Source organism: Cebidichthys violaceus, unplaced genomic scaffold (assembly GCF_023349555.1).
Source record: "Cebidichthys violaceus isolate CVI_PGR_0920_01 unplaced genomic scaffold, fCebVio1.0.p SCAF_48, whole genome shotgun sequence".
In the NCBI taxonomy this organism is placed as follows: Eukaryota; Metazoa; Chordata; class Actinopteri; order Perciformes; family Stichaeidae; genus Cebidichthys; species Cebidichthys violaceus.
This window is the reverse complement of record NW_027176683.1, coordinates 1,564,860-1,586,753: the sequence shown is the minus strand read 5'-3', so window position 1 is coordinate 1,586,753 and position 21,894 is coordinate 1,564,860. Positions and strand designations below refer to the sequence as shown.

General features: G+C 42.6%; 2 protein-coding genes across 2 annotated transcripts in view; both read right to left on the bottom strand.

The window, feature by feature from the left end:
• Positions 1-9,803: 9,803 nt before the first annotated feature.
• Positions 9,804-16,243, bottom strand: s100v1 (S100 calcium binding protein V1). The gene is made up of 3 exons (XM_068729996.1): positions 16,135-16,243; positions 11,936-12,064; positions 9,804-11,347 (listed from the first exon to the last, which is right to left on the bottom strand). Exons 1-3 carry the CDS (start codon positions 16,144-16,146, stop codon positions 11,177-11,179), a joined length of 312 nt encoding a protein of 103 aa, XP_068586097.1. The 5' UTR covers positions 16,147-16,243; the 3' UTR covers positions 9,804-11,176.
• A 1,730-nt stretch (positions 16,244-17,973) lies between these two features.
• The window catches only part of dcst2 (DC-STAMP domain containing 2), a 12,192-nt gene continuing 8,271 nt past the window's right edge, over positions 17,974-21,894 (bottom strand). The window contains exons 12-16 of the mRNA XM_068730002.1: positions 21,824-21,894; positions 20,777-20,899; positions 19,148-19,241; positions 18,763-18,903; positions 17,974-18,200 (exon numbers count right to left, since the gene is read on the bottom strand). The exon at positions 21,824-21,894 is cut by the window's right edge and continues 53 nt beyond it. Of these exons, the coding sequence (XP_068586103.1) occupies positions 18,059-18,200; positions 18,763-18,903; positions 19,148-19,241; positions 20,777-20,899; positions 21,824-21,894 (571 nt within the window). The 3' untranslated portion in view covers positions 17,974-18,058. The remainder of the gene's footprint in view (positions 18,201-18,762; positions 18,904-19,147; positions 19,242-20,776; positions 20,900-21,823) is intronic.

Sequence of the window (21,894 nt, the reverse complement as noted above, 5' to 3'; positions counted from 1 at the left end):
GTGAGGTGGGAGGTGTTAGTCAGGTGGGAGGTGTTAGTGAGGTGGGAGTGTTAGTGAGGTGGGAAGTGTTAGTGAGGTGGGAGGTGTTAGTGAGGTGGGAGGTGTTAGTCAGGTGGAAGGTGTTAGTGAGGTGGGAGGTGTTAGTGAGGTGGGAGCATTAGTGAGGTGGGAAGTGTTAGTGAGGTGGGACTGTTAGTGAGGTGGGAGGTGTTAGTGAGGTGGGAGGTGTCAGTCAGGTGGAAGGTGTTAGTGAGGTGGGAGGTGTTAGTGAGGTGGGAGCATTAGTGAGGTGGGAAGTGTTAGTGAGGTGGGAGGTGTTAGTCAGGTGGAAGGTGTTAGTGAGGTGGGAGGTGTTAGTGAGGTGGGAGCATTAGTGAGGTGGGAAGTGTTAGTGAGGTGGGAGGTGTTAGTCAGGTGGAAGGTGTTAGTGAGGTGGGAGGTGTTAGTGAGGTGGGAGGTGTTAGTCAGGTGGAAGGTGTTAGTGAGGTGGGAGGTGTTAGTGAGGTGGGAGCATTAGTGAGGTGGGAAGTGTTAGTGAGGTGGGAGGTGTTAGTGAGGTGGGAGCATTAGTGAGGTGGGAGGTGTTAGTGAGGTGGGAGGTGTTAGTGAGGTGGAAGGTGTTAGTGAGGTGGGAGGTGTTAGTGAGGTGGGAGGTGTTAGTGAGGTGGGAGGTGTTAGTCAGGTGGAAGGTGTTAATGAGGTGGGAGGTGTTAGTGAGGTGGGAGGTGTTAGTAAGGTGGGAGGTGTTAGTCAGGTGGGAGGTGTTAGTGAGGTGGGAGGTGTTAGTGAGGTGGGAGGTGTTCGTGAGTTGGGAGGTGTTAGTGAGGTGGGAGGTGTTAGTCAGGTGGGAGGTGTTACATTACATTACATTACATTACAGTCATTTAGCAGACGCTTTTATCCAAAGCGACTTACAATAAGTGCATCAACATTGGTAATCAAAAGAACTACTAGTCACCAGAAGTCATAAGTACATTTCCTTTTCCAAACAAGCATCTAAGAGCATGAAGCAGAGCATAACTCAGAGCCAAAGTACAGTGCAGAAACAAGAAAAACAGTTAGTGCTATAAGTAATACGAATACAATAAGTGCAACAAGGTGACACACGGCCTGCGCCGAAAGATGGGCAGCGACTCCGCTGTCCTGACGTCAGTGGGAAGTTCATTCCACCACTGTGGGGCCAGGACAGAAAACAGCCGTGACCGGGTTGATCGGCCGCCAGGACCTCTGAGCGACGGGGCGACCAATCGCCCCGAGGCAGCAGAGCGAAGTGGTCGGGCGGGGGGTAAGGCTTGACCATGGCCTGGAGATAGGAAGGAGCTGTTCTTTTCACTGCCCTGTAGGCTAGCACCAGAGTCTTAAACTGGATGAGCTCTTACAGGGAGCCAGTGTAGAGAACGGAGAAAGGAAGTTGTGTGGGAGAACTTGGGGCGATTGAACACCAGGCGAGCTGCGGCTTTCTGGACAAGCTCCAGAGGTCTGATGGCCGATGCCGGGGCTCCGGCGAGTAGAGAGTTGCAGTAGTCCAGGCGGGAGATGACAAGAGCCTGGATGAGAACCTGCGTCGTCTCGTCAGTCAGGAAGGGATGAATCCTCCTGATGTTGTAGAGCAGGAATCTGCAGGAGCGTGTAACGGATGAAATGTTTGCCGAGAATGACAGTTGGTCATCCAGGGTCACACCCAGGTTCCTCGCAGTCCGAGTTGGCGTCACCACGGTATCATCAATGGTGATGGACAGGTCCCGGTGCGGGCAACCCTTCCCCGGGAGGAACAGTAGCTCAGTTTTGTCTAGGTTGAGCTTGAGGTGGTGTGTCGTCATCCACTTCGAGATGTCAGCCAAACACGCAGCGATGCGCGTCTCCACTTGGGTGTCACCGGGGGGAAATGACAAGACCAGCTGGGTGTCATCGGCATAACAATGGTAGGAGAAGTCATGCGAGCGAATAACAGAACCCAGAGATGTTGTGTAGAGCGAGAAGAGAAGGGGGCCCAGGACTGACCCTTGCGGAACCCCCGTAGTCAGCATGCGTGGTTCCGACACGGCCCCCCTCCAGGTCACCTGGTAGGATCGACCCGTCAGGTAGGATGCAAACATGGAGAGTGCAGAGCCTGAGACGCCCATCCCCTCGAGGGATGAGAGGAGGATTTGATGGTTCACAGTGTCAAACGCCGCAGACAAGTCCAGGAGAATCAGGACAGAGGAGAGAGAGTTCGCTCTCGCGGCGTGAAGCGACTCTGTCACCGCAAGGAGGGCCGTCTCTGTCGAGTGACCCACTTTGAACCCGGACTGGTGGGGATCCAAAAGGCTGTTTTGGTGGAGATAGGAAGACAGTTGGTTAAAGACAGCACGTTCAAGTGTTTTGGATAGAAAGGGTAGAAGAGAAACCGGTCTGAAGTTCTTGACATCAGAGGGGTCAAGTGATGGTTTCTTCAGAAGGGGGGTGACTCTGGCGGTCTTGAAGGCCGTGGGAAAGCATCCTGAAACAAGAGATGTGTTGATGAGGTGGGTGAGGAAAGGAAGGAGTTCAGTCGCAATAGACTGAAGAAGAGGGGAAGGGATCGGGTCAAGGGAGCACGTGGTGGGGCGGTTAGACGTAACAAGGTTGAGGACCTTGTTAGGGGAGAGAGGAGCCAGAAAGGGTAAGATGGGGCATGGAGATGGGAGGGAGAGCTGTGGGGGCAGGATTGGACAGGGAGAGAGGGGCTGAGAGAAGGAGGATCTGATATCGTTTACCTTCTTGTCAAAGAAGTTGGCAAAATCATCAGGGAGAAGGGAGGAAGTAGGAGGAGGGGGTGGGGGTTGGAGGAGTGAAGTGAAAGTTTCAAAGAGTTTTTTAGGATTGGAAGCAGAGGTTAGGATTTTAGAGCGGAAGAACGCAGCTTTAGCAGTAGATAGAGAGGAGGAAAAAGTGGAAAGAAGAGTTTTGAAGAAGGTCCTCCGGGAGTTTGCCTTTTCTCCATTTATGCTCAGCCTCTCTTAGGCTCCGTCTATCAGTACGCACTGAGTCCGACAGCCACGGGGCAGGTGGAGTTGGGCGTGCAGGCCTGGAGGTGAAGGGACAGAGTTTGTCCAAAGAAGAAGTAAGGGTGGAGAGGAGAAGATCAGTAGCAGTATCAGGGGATAGGAGAGAGAAGGATTCAGGGTCAGGGAGAGCAGAGGTGACAGAAGAGGAAAGATCAGCAGGGGAGAGGGAGCGGAGATGACTCCGGGTAGAAACCATGTGGGTAGGTGGAGGAAGTGATGGAGCAGAGGATAGGGAGAGGGAGTAGGACATGAAATAGTGGTCAGAGAGCTGGAGGGGAGTGACAGAGAGGTTAGCAGTACAACAGTGCCTAGTGAAGATAAGGTCCAGCTGGTTGCCTTGTGGGTAGGAGAAGAAGAAGAGTGGTAAAGGTCAAAGGAGGAGAGGAATGAAAGAAGAGGTTCAAGCTTGTCGGTCTGGATGTTGAAGTCACCGAGCAGGATGAGCGCCGAGCCATCGTCATGGAAGTGCCAGACTAATGTGTCGAGCTCCTCCAGGAACTCACCAAGAGGCCCTGGTGGGCGATACACAACAGCAATGGTGAGCTTGACTGGATAAGTGACAGTAACAGCATGAAATTCGAAAGAGGAATGTTAGTGAGGCGGGAGGTGTTGGTGAGGTGGGAGTGTTAGTGAGGTGGGAGGTGTTAGTCAGGTGGGAGGTGTTAGTGAGGTGGGAGCATTAGTGAGGTGGGAGGTGTTAGTGAGGTGGGAGTGTTGGTGAGGTGGGAGTGTTAGTCAGGTGGGAGGTGTTAGTGAGGTGGGAGGTGTTAGTGAGAGGTGTTAGTGAGGTGGGAGGTGTTAGTCAGGTTGGAGGTGTTAGCGAGGTGGGAGTGTTAGTGAGGTGGGAGGTGTTAGTCAGGTGGGAGTGTTAGTGAGGTGGCAGTGTTAGTGAGGTGGGAGGTGTTAGTGAGGTGGGAGTGTTAGTGAGGTGGGAGTGTTAGTGAGAGGTGTTAGTGAGGTGGGAGTGTTAGTGAGGTGGGAGGTGTTAGTCAGGTTGGAGGTGTTAGCGAGGTGGGAGTGTTAGTGAGGTGGGAGGTGTTAGTGAGGTGGGAGTGTTAGTGAGGTGGCAGTGTTAGTGAGGTGGGAGGTGTTAGTGAGGTGGGAGGTGTTAGTCAGGTGGGAGTGTTAGTGAGGTGGGAGGTGTTAGTGAGGTGGGAGGTGTTAGTGAGGTGGGACTGTTAGTGAGGTGGGAGGTGTTAGTGAGGTGGAAGGTGTTAGTGAGGTGGGAGTGTTAGTGAGGTGGGAGGTGTTAGTGAGGTGGGAGGTGTTAGTGAGGTGGGAGTGTTAGTGAGGTGGGAGGTGTTAGTGAGGTGGGAGGTGTTAGTGAGGTGGGAGGTGTTAGTGAGGTGGGAGTGTTAGTGAGGTGGGACTGTTAGTGAGTTGGGAGTGTTAGTGAGGTGGGAGGTGTTAGTGAGGTGGGAGGTGTTAGTGAGGTGGGAGTGTTAGTGAGGTGGGAGGTGTTAGTGAGGTGGGAGGTGTTAGTGAGGTGGGAGTGTTAGTGAGGTGGGAGGTGTTAGTGAGGTGGGAGGTGTTAGTGAGGTGAGATGTTAGTGAGGTGGGAGGTGTTAGTGAGGTGGGAGGTGTTAGTGAGTCACTAACACAGTGAGGAGAGGTGTGAGGAGACAGATGAGGGCTGTGAACCTGTTGAAGGAACACTTCAGCTCGTTGGCCCTCTCCAGGAAGCCTCCTGGTCGTCCTCCTCCAGCCTTGGAGCCAGTAATCTGCTTCATCCTGTCCACACCTCCCTCACGTCGTTCTTCCTCCTGTAGGAGTCTTTGCACTCCCTGATCTTCTCTGTCAGGTCCCGCTGGACTCTCCTGTCCCCAGACCTGAAGGCTGCTTTCGTCTCATTAAGGATATCATATTTCCATAACCCAACAGCAAGACACATTAGAGCACTACGCTAACACGGCGGATGAAGGTGTACTGAGTTCAGAAAGTCAAAGTCCAAGCACTTAAGCATTTACACAGTATACTCGGTAGAAATATACAGGAAGTAGAATATATATAGTAGAAATATACAGTAAGTACAAATGTACCATTACAACAATAACTACACTGTCAAAGTTATTCTGTCAGAACTCTAGAAGACAAAATAAAAGCATGTTCACATTTTCTTGATTATGCTTTTACTGCACCAGAGTATCTTTTAAATGGTGGTATTAGTACATTTACTGAAGTAAAGATGTGAGTACTTCCTCCTCGTCTCAGAGCACAGCTGTCATTTAAATATGAAATGTGTCCTCAGGAGACATTTGTTTAGAGGACGCGTTGAGCTCCAAATGCTCCTTTAAACCACAATGATCATATCAAATAACGTCGGTGTTCTCGTCGCGTTGACCTGCAGCTGTTCAGCCGCTTTGCCTCTGAAATCACTTCATGTTTGACTGAATCATCCCATCGTCATTTAACCAAATAGAGCTTAATGAGCAGGTCTGGTGAAGGTGAAGCTGATGAAGATGAAGGTGATGAAGATGACGGAGGAACAGGTCTATAAAGCTTCACTGGTGGACAGCAACTGACTGAAGCTCCTCATATCAGGTACGTTCAACTTCATCTGTTAAATATCATCTAAACATCACAACTACTGATAGTATATTAACCTGTGAAATACTCTTCACTACACTATTTCATTTATTGATTGATTTGATGTTAAAACATCAGAAAATAGTGATTATGAGTCTTTGTTTTGAACGTTGACATTTTGCATAATTTGACATCACCTGTTTCTATTTTTGTTAATATTACATGAGGACGAATATACAAATATGGAATAGAATTATGTATATGTATGTATATGTATATATATATGTGTATGTGTATATATATATACACGTATATATATATGTGTATATATATACACAGTATATATATATATGTGTATGTATATACACACATATATATATACACATATATATATAAATATATTAATTAGATTCTGTAATATTTAGTTTAGTTTACTAAAAATAAAACCCAGTAATAACAAAGCTGTTTAATTGTGATGATGGCTGATGCTTTTATGATGATGATGATGTTGTCTTCACAGCCTTGCAGTCATGAAGAGATCAGGTCTGATGTTCCTGCTGCTGTCAGGTCTGTAGACTCGGATTGATTCAAACACAAACTTTATTCGTACTGTATCAGTGCTCACAGTTTTAAACTAAAGGCAGGCTCCTCCTCCTCCTCTCCTGGAGTCGTTTAGTGTCGGCCGAACGTTATAAAGTCGTTTAGAGTCGACCAAACGTTTTAAAGTCGTTTAGTGTCGACCGAACGTTTTAAAGTCGTTTAGAGTCGACCGAACGTTTTAAAGTCGTTTAGTGTCGGCCGAACGTTATAAAGTCGTTTAGAGTCGACCGAACGTTTTAAAGTCGTTTAGTGTCGACCGAACGTTTTAAAGTCGTTTAGAGTCGACCGAACGTTTTAAAGTCGTTTAGTGTCGGCCGAACGTTATAAAGTCGTTTAGAGTCGACCGAACGTTTTAAAGTCGTTTAGTGTCGACCGAACGTTTTAAAGTCGTTGAGAGTCGACCGAACGTTTTAAAGTCGTTTAGTGTCGACCGAACGTTTTAAAGTCGTTTAGAGTCGACCGAACGTTTTAAAGTCGTTTAGTGTCGGCCGAACGTTATAAAGTCGTTGAGAGTCGACCGAACGTTTTAAAGTCGTTTAGTGTCGGCCGAACGTTATAAAGTCGTTTAGTGTCGACCGAACGTTATAAAGTCGTTTAGAGTCGACCGAACGTTATAAAGTCGTTTAGTGTCGACCGAACGTTTTAAAGTCCTTTAGTGTCGGCCGAACGTTTTAAAGTCGTTTAGTGTCGGCCGAACGTTATAAAGTCGTTTAGTGTCGACCGAACGTTATAAAGTCGTTTAGAGTCGGCCGAACGCTTTGAAGTCGTTTAGTGTCGACCGAACGTTTTAAAGTCGTTTAGAGTTGACCGAACACTTTAAAGTCGTTTAGTGTCGACCGAACGTTTTAAAGTCGTTTAGAGTCGGCCGAACGCTTTGAAGTCGTTTAGTGTCGACCGAACGTTTTAAAGTCGTTTAGAGTTGACCGAACACTTTAAAGTCGTTTAGTGTCGACCGAACGTTTTAAAGTCGTTTAGAGTCGGCCGAACGCTTTGAAGTCGTTTAGTGTCGACCGAACGTTATAAAGTCGTTGAGAGTCGACCGAACGTTATAAAGTCGTTTAGAGTCGACCGAACGTTATAAAGTCGTTTAGAGTCGGCCGAACGCTTTGAAGTCGTTTAGTGTCGACCGAACGTTATAAAGTTGTTTAGAGTCGACCGAACGTTTTGAAGTCGTTTAGTGTCGGCCGAAGGTTTTAAAGTCGTTTAGAGTCGGCCGAACGCTTTGAAGTCGTTTAGTGTCGACCGAACGTTATAAAGTCGTTGAGAGTCGACCGAACGTTATAAAGTCGTTTAGAGTCGACCGAACGTTATAAAGTCGTTTAGAGTCGGCCGAACGCTTTGAAGTCGTTTAGTGTCGACCGAACGTTATAAAGTCGTTTAGAGTCGACCGAACGTTTTGAAGTCGTTTAGAGTCGGCCGAACGTTTTAAAGTCGTTTCGTGTCAACCGAACATTTTAAAGTCGTTTAGTGTCGGCCGAACGCTTTAAAGTCGTTTAGAGTCGGCCGAACGTTTTAAAGTCGTTTAGAGTCGACCGAACGTTTTAAAGTCGTTTAGAGTCGACCGAACGTTTTAAAGTCGTTTAGTGTCGGCCAAACGTTATAAAGTCGTTGAGAGTCGACCGAACGTTATAAAGTCGTTTAGAGTCGACCGAACGTTTTAAAGTCGTTTAGAGTCGGCCGAACGCTTTGAAGTCGTTTAGTGTCGACCGAACGTTTTAAAGTCGTTTAGAGTCGACCGAACGCTTTAAAGTCGTTTAGTGTCGACCGAACGTTTTAAAGTCGTTTAGAGTCGGCCGAACGCTTTGAAGTCGTTTAGTGTCGACCGAACGTTATAAAGTCGTTGAGAGTCGACCGAACGTTATAAAGTCGTTTAGAGTCGACCGAACGTTATAAAGTTGTTTAGAGTCGGCTGAACGCTTTGAAGTCGTTTAGTGTCGACCGAACGTTATAAAGTCGTTTAGAGTCGACCGAACGTTTTGAAGTCGTTTAGTGTCGACCGAACGTTATAAAGTCGTTTAGAGTCGACCGAACGTTTTTAAGTCGTTTAGAGTCGGCCGAACGCTTTGAAGTCGTTTAGTGTCGGCCGAACGTTTTAAAGTCGTTTAGAGTCGACGAACGTTATAAAGTCGTTTAGTGTCGACCGAACGTTTTAAAGTCATTTAGAGTCGGCCGAACGTTTTAAAGTCGTTTAGAGTCGGCCGAACGTTATAAAGTCGTTTAGAGTCGGCCGAACGTTTTAAAGTCGTTTAGTGTCGACCGAACGTTTTAAAGTCGTTTAGTGTCGGCCGAACGTTTTAAAGTCGTTTAGAGTCGACCGAACGTTTTAAAGTCGTTTAGTGTCGGCCGAACGTTTTAAAGTCGTTTAGAGTCGGCCGAACGTTTTAAAGTCGTTTAGAGTCGACCGAACGTTTTAAAGTCGTTTAGAGTCGGCCGAACGTTTTAAAGTCGTTTAGTGTTGGCCGAACGTTTTAAAGTCGTTTAGAGTCGACCGAACGCTTTGAAGTCGTTTAGTGTCGGCCGAACGTTATAAAGTCGTTTAGAGTCGGCCGAACGTTATAAAGTCGTTTAGAGTCGGCCGAACGTTTTAAAGTCGTTTAGTGTCGACCGAACGTTTTAAAGTCGTTTAGTGTCGGCCGAACGTTTTAAAGTCGTTTAGAGTCGACCGAACGTTTTAAAATAGTTTAGTGTCGACCGAACGTTTTAAAGTCGTTTAGTGTCGGCCGAACGCTTTAAAGTCGTTTAGAGTCGGCCGAACGTTATAAAGTCGTTTAGAGTCGACCGAACGCTTTAAAGTCGTTTAGAGTCGACCGAACGTTTTAAAGTCGTTTAGTGTCGGCCGAACGTTATAAAGTCGTTGAGAGTCGACCGAACGTTATAAAGTCGTTTAGAGTTGACCGAACGTTTTAAAGTCGTTTAGAGTCGGCCGAACGTTTTAAAGTCGTTTAGAGTCGGCCGAACGTTATAAAGTCGTTTAGAGTCGGCCGAACGTTATAAAGTCGTTTAGAGTCGACCGAACGTTTTAAAGTCGTTTAGAGTCGGCCGAACGTTTTAAAGTCGTTTAGAGTCGGCCGAACGTTTTAAAGTCGTTTAGAGTCGGCCGAACGTTTTAAAGTCGTTTAGAGTCGACCGAACGTTTTAAAGTCGTTTAGAGTCGGCCGAACGTTTTAAAGTCGTTTAGTGTCGGCCGAACGTTTTAAAGTCGTTTAGAGTCGGCCGAACGTTTTAAAGTCAATATTTATCAATATAAATATAGATATAAATATAGATTAATATTGTCATTATTATTATTTATTGTATTACTATTATTAATATTATTATTATCATCATTATTATTATTATCATTATTATTAATATCATAATTGTTATTATAATTATTATCAATATAAATATTAATATAATATGAATACTATATTGATATTATATTAATATTATCATTATTATTATTCTTATCATTATTATTATTATTATTATCATTATTTCATCTGGAACCTGCAAATGTTTTTAAAATGACTTCAAACATTGAAATAGTATCACATTATATTCAAACAGTGAATATTAATATCAGTGTTAATAAACCTTTGATGTGTTTTTAGTGAAGTTATCGCTTCATATTTTATTCTGTAAACAAACAAACAAACAAACTCTCTGGACTCACGTTGATCATTTATTCACAGACAGAACGTTAAATATTAAAGAGCATCACAACAAGATGTTTCATTCATGAGAGAAACAAATGATAAAGAACCAACTTCATATTCAGTTCAGAGACCAAAGAACTACATTTTACTACAAACAACTACAACACTGTGACTCGTGTAAAAGTATCAAATATCTGTAAAGTTTAGTTTTTGCTCTAAAATTCAATATAAAATGTTGTGATTAATAACATGCAGTCTGAATTCAACCTGTTCAATGGAGGACTTCTGACTTATCGAAACATTAATAAACAAACAACAAAGTGTTTCTATAAACTGAGAATCATTTGCATAAAATGATTTGATTTCAAACTAATTTTCACATTTTTTTAATAATTTCCTTCTACTGTTTAAACACTCATGAATTAATTCCTTGTTTATTTTTTGTTTTTTATTGAAAGTATTTTCCAGCTTCTTTATGAATATTAATTCTACATCATTAATTCTGTTCTGATGATTCTCTTTCATTCAGTTATTATTATTATTCACCTCATGTATCTGGTTCCTCTAAATACTCCTCAAGTTCTTGGTGTATTTTATACTTTTATTCATTCATTTATTGTTTGTCTTTTGTGAAAGACAGGTTGAAGTAATAACTCATCTGTGACTCAAACAATCTTTGAGTATCAAAAACTTTCTTCTCTTGTTTCTGTGCATCTCCTTGTCTCCTTGTCTCCTTGTCTCCCTGTCTCGCCCTCATTGGTCAGCACCGGATAAGTCTGGTGGTACCTGGCTCAGGAGTGTCTGTGGTCTCAGTTGGTCTCAGGTGAGTTGCGGTGGTCTCAGCTGTGTCTGTGGTCTCAGTTGGTCTCAGGTGAGTTGCGGTGGTCTCAGCTGTGTCTGTGGTCTCAGGTGTGCTGCAGGTGGTCTCAGATGGTCTCAGGTGTGCTGCAGGTGGTCTCAGGTGGTCTCAGGTGTGATGCAGGTGGTCTCAGGTGGACTCAGGTGGTCTCAAGTGGACTCAGGTGGTCTCAGGTGTGATGCAGGTGGTCTCAGGTGGTCTCAGGTGTGATGCAGGTGGTCTCAGGTGGTTTCAGGTGGTCTCAGGTGTGATGCAGGTGGTCTCAGGTGTGATGCAGGTGGACTCAGGTGGTTTCAGGTGGTCTCAGGTGTGATGCAGGTGGTCTCAGGTGGTCTCAGGTGGTCTCAGGTGTGATGCAGGTGGACTCAGGTGGTCTCAGGTGTGATGCAGGTGGTCTCAGGTGTGATGCAGGTGGACTCAGGTGGTTTCAGGTGGTCTCAGGTGTGATGCAGGTGGTCTCAGGTGGTCTCAGGTGGTCTCAGGTGTGATGCAGGTGGACTCAGGTGGTCTCAGGTGTGATGCAGGTCTCACATCAAGTAGCAGCCACAGCTGACGTTCTTCTCTTTGTGTGTGGAGTCGAACAGCTGGACGGCCTGTTTGTTGATCAGACTCCAGAAGTTCTCGAAGGAGATGCTCTGACCGGCCTCGACCCCCATCTGGTCCAGGACCTGACTCAGACCCTCTTCAGTCTCCACTTGCTGCAAACAGGAAACAGGAAGTGAGTCAGCACCGCTACACATGGAACCAGTTAACAGAATAAAACTCCTGATGTCGGCCACGAAGCTCTTAAAGAGACACTGAAAATATGACATTACATCATAACATAGTATAGTTTTATATAGTACATTATATTACAATGTATTATAGTATAGTATATCTTTCTATTATATAATACAATATATTATTGCTTATTGTAGTATATTGTACTCTAGTATTAGACAGAATAATTATATTATAGTTCATTAGAGCATATTATATTAAAGTATATAATATTTATACTATTTTTATATATATTATACTAGTATATCATATCATATATTTTATTATATGATATTATAATATAGACTACACTATGATGAACTATATTATACTATGGTATCATATATAATATAATATTCATATTTGATACTATATTGACACTAGAAGACAACATGAAGTGAAACTAAAGGACTGAAATGTGTTTCAAGTTTAAACAACGAGGTGAGAACAGAGCAATAAGACGGTGCCGCGCTGCAGTCATAATCCATAACGCCTGACGTTCAGTTATTGATTATTGATCGATTGACCTCAGCGAACCCCGGCAGCTGTTTGGAGATCATGTTCTGGAACTGAGTGGCGTTCATGGTCGGTCCGTCATCGGCAGCTTCGTGAAACTCTGTGACCAACGTGTTGATGGCCATCTCCAAATCTGAGTACTGAGACAAGAACATGACACAGATCCTCGTTATGATCAATAATCAATAATCAATAATCAGAGAAAAACAACTCTCAGGAGAATCCCGAGAAGTTTTCAGGATCACATCTTCAGGAAAAGTACTAATACCACAGTGTAGAAGGTCCTGCATTCAAAATGTACAATATCAATACTACACAGTACTCACTACACAGAGTAATGTATATTCTATCATTGTATTATAATCATTGATGCATTAATGTGTTCATTCTAATTACTTCATATTGTCTGTAATAATACAGCATCATGTATTAACTAGTATCAGATAGATGTAGTGAAGTACAATGTATACAATACAACAACGTAGTACAGTACAAGTTTACAGTAAAAACATTGGTATTTTACTTGAGTAAAAGAACAAAAGTATTAGCATCAAAACACACTTCAAGGTAAAAGTACTCATAATATGTATTATATTATTGTATAATAATCATTGATGTATTAATGTGTTCATCACTTTATTTATTAGTTGATCATATTTTATTTTAATAATCTAAAGTAACTAAAGCTATAAAATAAATGTAGTGAAGTAAAAAGTACAATATTTACTTTTACTAATTAAGTATTAAGTAGGAGAAAATACAAATACTCAAGTAAAGTACAAGTACTGGAGATGTGCACTTAGCAGCACTTGTAAATGTGCTTCGTGATAACGTATATAATATTTATAACTCAAGATGATGATGATTATTTTAAGGACTCTGAGTGACTCACAGTCTGTCAGCCAATCAGGAGCCAGCGCTCCGGTCTGAAACGTTCATATTGAGCTGAAGTGTTTTCACTGGACAGACGTAGTGATGACGAGATGAAACAACGTCCAATCAAACGAAGGAACAACTTCCTGGTTTGTGATGTCATGAGGCCTAAAATCACTTTTATCTGACTTTTGTCCTCTGAAGACAAGTCTCTGCCACAGACAGTACAGACGACGTGGACGCATCCGTCGCCATCTTGTTTTAGAGAATGCAGCTTTAACACATGAAGCTTTGACTTCACGTTTCTCCTGGTCTCTACGTCGCTCCTCCTCGGTCCAAATATGGTCATTTCCTGTCCACTGGTTGCAAAAAAACCAAGATGGCGACAGCCAAAACACCAAACTCGAGGCTTCAAAACGACTATGTCCACTTCAAACCAGCTGGTGGAAAACTTCTAATTCTCAATTTCAAAAGTTTGCTTAAAAAAAATCACTTTAACAATTTAATAGAAACATATGATATTTTTAGTGTATTTATCTTTAATCTACACTCTCTGCTTTGGTTATAAAGCAACGAAATCCCAAACTATGTTAAGACGAATGTTCCATTGTCCACAAATTTGGCATCAAATCCCTCAAAGTGTGCTCCAGGCCCTTAAATCCTCTCGTTTTCTGGCCTGGACTCTGATGAAGTGTCTCCTAAACGTCCTCCCAGAACACAACAGATGAAACTTGAGAGGAGTTTGACAAAAAAGTAAAAACAGGGAGTTTCTCTTAAAAACGCTGAGACGATAAGAGAAGAATGCTGAGGGGCCCCTGGAGCGTTGAGGGGCCCCTCAGCAGCTGTTTGTTCTGCCTCAGGCTGTTTGAATGAGATGTGAACAGTTAAACAGCTGAATGAGATCAGACCTCTGAGGACTCTGCTGTTGTGAAACAGGGCGGCGGCTGCAGAGCGGCTCGGACTCGATCCAACAGGAGATCTGCTGATCCCAGACCAGCATCGCCATCGACTATCGAACCACCGGCCTTCTGTTTCCAGAGAGCAACCGAGTCAAAGTGTTCCTCTACAAACATGTATGGTTCTCAAAGCTTCACGCATGTCTTATCGTACAGTGTGAGACCTTTACTCCGTGGTAAATGACAGAAACTGTGTGTTCTTAACCTAACTAAGTATTTTATGATGTTTTATTAAACCTAACTGAGTATTTTATGATGTTTTATTAAACCTAACTAAGTATTTTATGATCTTTTCTAAACCTAACTAAGTATTTTACGATCTTTTCTAAACCTAACTAAGTATTTTATGATCTTTTCTTAAACCTGAGTATTTTACAATCTTTTCTAAACCTAACTAAGTATTTTATGATGTTTTATTAAACCTAACTAAGTATTTTACAATCTTTTCTAAAGCTAACTAAGTATTTTATGATGTTTTATTAAACCTAACTAAGTATTTTACGATCTTTTCTAAACCTAACTAAGTATTTTATGATGTTTTATTAAACCTAACTAAGTATTTTATGATCTTTTCTAAACCTAACTAAGTATTTTATGATGTTTTATTAAACCTAACTAAGTATTTTACGATCTTTTCTAAACCTAACTAAGTATTTTATGATCTTTTCTAAACCTAACTAAGTATTTTATGATGTTTTCTAAACCTAACTAAGTATTTTATGATGTTTTATTAAACCTAACTAAGTATCTTTTAACTGGACTGCATGAAAAATGAGGGATCCGTTCGGTAGTCGATCGCTCATGGAATGAAGAATTGATGAGTTGGAGTTCATTCATCCTCATCTATAGTTATTATCAGATAGATTGCTGCTTCTAGCTAACTTCAAAGTGAGTTATTAAGAAATTCCGCACGCTGTTACTGTCGTGTGCACTGTTAGCGCTGCTAGCAACCGTTAGCTGCCAGAAACCGGCTCAGCCGCCGCCATGTTGAGAGCCGCGTGGAGGCAACAGAAATACTCTGAATCTCATGTTCAGCACTTTTATTAACATCTTTATAGCGTTCGTAGCAAAAACTTCCGTAATTCGCCGTAATTGGTACATTTATTCGTACAATTATTTCACGTTAACGACGTAATCGTGAAGCAGGAAGTATAAAGATCACAAAGGCTCACACAGGGCGCTCGATGTCGGTGTTTTAGTCACTTAACTTGCGTACTTCAGTAACGACACTTCGGTAGTTACTTTAACTCAAACGACGACAGAACGACGCCTGTTCGTAGGAAAAAAGACCCTTTTCATAAAATATCACACAGACATGTCCTCGTGTTGATTTAAAGGGTTTATATGATTTAAACTGTAATAAAAGACTCATGGTCCACGTTCCTGAAGTCACTAATAACATAAACTAATAAAACATTATGAAATCAGTTTAACATGAAAACACTGAGATCAGATTCATAATATCTGTTTATTTAGACCTGAGGAACATAAACGGCACATTATGGTCTGTATTAACTCTCGCTGTCGGTTTCATCATGTGACATTGTCGTTGTGGGCGTGGCCGAGGGTCTAACGAGGCTACAAAAATAACAAAAAGTGTATTTAAGTAAATATAAGTTTACATAAAAAAAGCATTTTATTTGACTGAAGTCATGTTGTTCACCTTTCAAAATAAAAGCAGCCCTTCCCTTGTTGCGGTTGAGAGCTGGTCTGTTTGCTGAAGGTGTGAACTGAACTGAACATGTTGAAAGCAGCAGTTCTACATTTGTATCCTTCAAACAAAAGAATGAGAAGCTCGTTGAAGTGACTCAACATATACAATCTGATTTAATCCACAGAGGAAGTACATTTACTCAAGTACTGCACTTTAGTACAACTTTGAGGTACTTGTACTTTACTTGAGAAATGATACTTCCACTCCTACATCTCACGGTAGATAATGTACTTCTACTGCACCGCATGTATCTGACAGCTGTAGTTCTTTACAGACTCAGATGATTCATTCATCATTAATACATGATATTATAGAGTGCAGGACTTTTACCTTTAACCGAGTATTTGTACACACTTATAGTACTACTTTTACTGCAGTAAACGATCTGAGTACTTCTGCATTTACATTTTTGATGATGATGTTAAAATGAAATGTTTCACTAAAGCTGACCAGAGTGAGTCACTGTGTGTCACTTCCTCTGTGTGCTTGAACGCACCACGAGACGATTTAAATGAACTTTATTAGCAGGTCAGACACGGACAGTTTCATAGAAACACAATCATGTGATTAACTGTCTGTGTTTAAAGAGCTTTTTATCCTCCTCCTCCTCCTCCTCCTCCTCCTCCTCCTCCTCCTCCTCTCATCGATATGTGATCGGTCAGCTTACCTTAGTCGCCATCTGTGCAGTTTGGTCGCCAAAAAAAAAAACAAGCTCCGAACACTGACGAGAGAGAGAGAAGAGACTCTGTGTTTCCTGCTGAGAGGAGCTGAACACCAGTTTATACCCGAGCTGTGGAGTCCTCCCACTGCACACACACACACACACGCACGCACGCACGCACGCACGCACGCACGCACGCACGCACGCACGCGCGCACGCACGCACGCACGCACGCGCACGCACGCACGCACACACACACACACACACACACACAAACACACACACACGCACACACACACACACACACAAACACACACACACACACAAACACACGCGCACGCACACACGCGCGCACGCACGCACACACACAAACACACACACACAACACACGCACACACACACACACACACACACGCACACACAACACACGCACACACACACGCACACACACACACTGGGAGCTGACCAGAACAGTCTGCTGCTGCTTCAATGTTCAAAATCAGTAACATAAGTACATTAATTGTAGTACATCTATGAGGTACTTGTACTTTAGAGTATTTGTATTTTCTGCTATATCATACTCATACTTCTCAGAGGTAAACATTGTACTTTTCACTCCAGTTATTTGATAACTTTACATACTTATATTAATAATACAATATACAATCAATAATACATCATGTATTATTATAGATTATATAAACATTACATTAATAATGATAATAGATATTATTATAATGAGTACTTTTACTTTAAGTATTTTTGAATACTGATACTGAAGTACTTTTATTTAAAGTTTTGAATGCAGGTTTTGTGTATTTGTACTGAAGATAACAGCTGATAGCAGGAAGTCATTCAGAGCAGTGGGTTAAACAGCAATGCATGATGGGAAAGTGGCGGTGAGAGCCACAGGTAGTTTGAGAGGTAAAATTCAAATGAACTGTGAATGTATTCAAATGCAGTTTTGTATAATATTGACATATATACACACTGTACTGAATACCTGTATACAAGCAGGATAACTGAACTCTGTTGTGAGTTGACAGACATGTATGGCTAACATGCTAGCATTGTTAGCATGGCTGGAGCTTTTAGCAGACATGGCTAGCATTGTTAGAAATACCTGGTATTTAGTAGCTAGCACTGGTAACAAAACCTAGTATTTAGTAGCTAGCACTGTTAGCAATACCTAGTATTTAGTAGCTAGCACTGTTAGCAATACCTAGTATTTAGTAGCTAGCATTGTTAGCAATACCTAGTATTTAGTAGCTAGCACTGTTAGCAATACCTAGTGTTTAGTAGCTAGCATTATTAGCAATACCTAGTATTTAGTAGCTAGCACTGTTAGCAATACCTAGTAATTAGTAGCTAGCACTGTTAGCAATACCTAGTAATTAGTAACTAGCACTGTTAGCAATACCTAGTAATTAGTAGCTAGCATTGTTAGCAAAACCTAGTATTTAGTAGCTAGCACTGTTAGCAAAACCTAGTATTTAGTAGCTAGCATTGTTAGCAATACCTAGTAATTAGTAGCTAGCACTGTTAGCAATACCTAGTAATTAGTAGCTAGCACTGTTAGCAATACCTAGTAATTAGTAGCTAGCATTGTTGGCAAGGCTGCAGCATTTAGCATACATGGCGATTCTTTATCCTTGGAACAGTAGACAAAAAAACTAAATTAAGCTTAAATGTTCTTTTATGTTATTTTACGACATTCATCTGAAGAAGACTGAGATCCTGTTGAAAGCTCCAGAAAAAAACAGGAAATGGAGTGAAGCCTTTTTGTCTTTGTGCTGTAAATTAATCAGATTTCACATTTTTCATTTCATGCTTTAATAACTTTAATTACAAAGTGAACCCTCTGCTCAAACTAATCCTGGGGACTGGGTCCTGGAGGGTTCTGGGGGGTCCTGGAGGATCCTGGGAGGTCCTAAAGACCGCCCGGTCCGTGTACGACGACGGTTTGAAGACTCTGGTCCGGCAGGCTGCTGGTTTTCGGAGCGGTGGCGGAGCAGAAGGAGGAGTCGCTGTCGTCCGACCCGGGTTGGTTCTGGTACGTCATGTCTGCTTCACTGACAGCAGGCAGGGTGGGAAAAAACAGACGTTCTGCAGGTTAAATCTCCAAATCTGCTGCAGCTTAGTTAATATTATCTCAGGCAGGAGAACCGTGTGTTGTGTGAGTGAGTGTGCATCGTTGTGTCTGTCCACTAATGCAGCAGACTGCATCACGTTTTGTGAGTCCTGTCATGGCCGCATGCTGCTGGACCTCTGGTGCTTGTGTGGACTCACATTTTGTTGGACGACCCGCTGGTGATAACACAGCTGAGTGCGTCGCCCACAGAGGAGTACAACAGTTTCACTGTAATTGTTTTGGAGTGCTTGGATGACGGCTAACGGAACTACCGAACACTCTGCTGAGTACGTCGCCGCTTGTTTTTGAGTTTGAATGAATTGTGTTTTACGACTCCTTGGAGTCATTCGATCACACGGTACAGCTGTGGTTGTTGCAGACACAGCTGGTGGAGATCTGTTCTACTGAGTGCGTCTTTCTCTCGCATGAAGTGTTGAAGTCTGTTGAAGCTGTGTTAAAGGGGCTTCAGTGTCTGATCGGGATCAGTATTTCCTGTGGCTCACCTGAGCTCAGAGTCCACACTGACGTCGCTCTCTTCTCCGTCCTCGACCGTCCTCGCTCTCGTTCCGCCGTTCCGGCGTCTTCGGCTCGTTGCCCCGATGTTCTTCCTCTTTGAGTTCAGCTGCTCGTCATCACTGGAGTCACTGAGAGAAACGACGTCTGAATCAGAAATCTCTTTTATTGATTTCAGTTTTCTTCTTGAGAATCATCGGTTGGCTACATTATAAGTAGAAGTTTGAAGTATTATCAGCTGAATGTACTTACAGTAAAAGGCTCACTATTATAAATATTTCTGGATCACTATGAGTCAGCCTCAGTGAGTATAAGTACATGAGTTACATATGTTATGTAGTTCTATGTATACAGAGAGATGACTGAAACGCTCACAGCTCCTCCTCGCTGTCTTCCTGGAAGGTCAGAGGTCTCGTGCAGACGACACAGTTGTTTCCTAAACTGTGGAAACATGGCCGACAGTACACGGCTGCAAAAACAAGACAGCAGCTCGTAAAACAGAAAGGGTGTGTGGAGGACAGGATGTGGAATATGAACTCTCTGTTTCATCAAATATGAAACGGAGCAGCGTTGTGCAACGACGTCTAGAGCTCAGACTTATGAAAAATAATAATTCTGTCTTTAAAGTGAGAGGAAATAAAACAATAGAAATAGCAGTCAAATGCATTTATAACATTTTTCTAGATTTCTGTCACAACCTCTGAATTTAAAAAACACAGAAACATTTTCATAATAAACAGGAAGTCATTAGAGTCACATTTACACATTTCATCTAGTCGTCGTGTCCCGTTGGTTTAATCTGGACACGTGTAAGAAAAACATAAACACAGTTACACTTTGGAACTATTTTCTAGTTGCGTAACGCAACAACGTAACGCATCAACGTAACGCAACAACTTAACGTAACGCAACAACGCAATGCATCAACGTAACGCAACAACGTAACGCAACAACTTAACGTAACGCAACAACGCAACGCATCAACGTAACGCAACAACGTAACGCAACAACGTAACGCAACAACTTAACGTAACGCAACAACGCAACGCATCAACGTAACGCAACAACCTACCGTAACGCATCAACGTAACGCAACAACGTAACGCAACAATATTACATAAAAAACATAGCAACGTAGCCTATAAGCCATAACGTATAGCGTGAATAAACTACAACGCCCCTAGCCGACTTTATTATGTAACTTTATTGAACACGTGTTGATCTCACCTTGTGTTACTTTGACCCATCCAGCCCTCCTCCTTCCCTTCATGCACTCTCTCGCTTGTTGTACTCGTTATTATATCGCCTAACTTTCAGTAACGGAGGCTAGTTGTGCTGCTTCACTCGTTCTGACCAAATGTCGACGTTTCCTTGGTTTACATTAAATAAAATGTAATCTGGAATCGATGAGAGCTTTAGAACAAAGTGACTACCTGTCTGCTGTCAGATGGAACCTCAAACCCTGGACAGGTTGAACAACAGACAGTATATTCCTTAAGGTGCTTGTGTTGTTTCTTGTCAGAGTGAACAAACGTCGTGTTCAGCTTTAGACGTTAAAATAACTTTAGTCTTTGAGTGGCGGCATGAGAGCGGACACTGAAGGGTTAACTGGCCTCAGGTCAGTGTTCAGCTACAGTTACAGTCTGTTATTTGTCTTCAGCTGAGTCAACAACAGAGAGCTGCAGGACACTCCCTGAGCACACACACACACACACACACACACACACACACACACACACACACACACACACACTCTGGTTAAATAAAGGTTAACTCGTATTTCCTCTCTCATCATCCTCATCGTCACAAGCAGCTTCTGCAATAATGAGGTGAAATATAATCGTGCTCTCACTGCAGACGTGTTCTAAAGACGTATCCATACAATACATACAAGCAGACTTTCACAATAAAAGCTCCAATCAGAAGATATAAATACTCTCCACCTGATAGGTCAGTGATTATGTGACGGTTAATGACATCATCGATATGTAATCGAGGTACTACCTGGACACTGTGGGACGTCACAGGCGGCCATGTCGTCCTCCTGTCTCACCGCCTCTCCGCAGGACAGACAGCTGACTGACGGCCGACCCAGCAGGTGAGACAGGTGAACCCCTCCAGGTAACCTGAGACACACAGATTTCATTCAGAACCAACTTTGTGACACAAGAATAGGTCGGTCGGTCTCCTTCAAACTACTGGATTCATTCAAGTTAATCACCAGCACTACATTTTACAGATTACGTGTGAACACATCACGATAATGTTATAATATACCTTCACCAGTACTCATGTTCACTGAGCAGAGCCTGAAGGTATCATAATGTAACTGAAGTGAACCTCCGTTGGTTAGCCGTTAGCGGTGCTGCTAACGTTACTAGCTCTCCTCTTGATTAGTTGTTAACAATGAAACATGATCAGAGATCAGATACTAGAACCACATGTTCTACTGAGTACTGGAGGAGAACCATCGTCAGGAGAACTTTATTTACACTCTGATGGTTAATGTTAAAACTTTATTCACACTGTGATGGTTAACGTTAAAACTTTATTTACACTGTGTTGGTTAACGTTAAAACTTTATTTACACTGTGATGGTTAACGTTAAAACTTTATTTACACTGTGATGGTTAACGTTAAAACTTTATTTACATTCTGATGGTTAACGTTAAACTGTGAGAGGGGGTTACTGCTGATCAACAGATAACCGTCACACCATTCATCAAAATAGCTTCACAATCATTTTCTGTCAATTAACTAATTTATTAACAGACTGTTGGTTTCAGCTGTATTTGTATAAATTGTTTAATTTATAACTAAACTACAGATTTGATAAACTCTTCACATGATTTGTGTGAAAATATTAATCTGTAAACAAACTAAAGCTGTCAGATTAGTGAAGTAGAGGTAGAAATACTCAAGTTAAGCACAAGTATCTCATATTGTACTTTAAGTGCAGTACTTTAGCGAATGTACTTGTCACATTGTTGCTGGTTCATTGATTCTAAACACTAAAGTCTGGTTTGTACCGCAGCAGGAGATCCTGAAGGCAACTCCCTCCTCCTCCTCCTCCTCCTTCTCCGTCAGCTCGGCTCTTGGCTGCAGACCTCCTCAGGGCTCTC

Excerpts from the sequence above, each read along its gene's own strand:
- s100v1 (XM_068729996.1), bottom strand. Across the intron at positions 11,348-11,935 it reads AGCTGCCGGGGTTCGCTGAG|CAAGTGGAGACTGAAGAGGG; the intron begins GTCAATCGATCA and ends TCCTGTTTGCAG.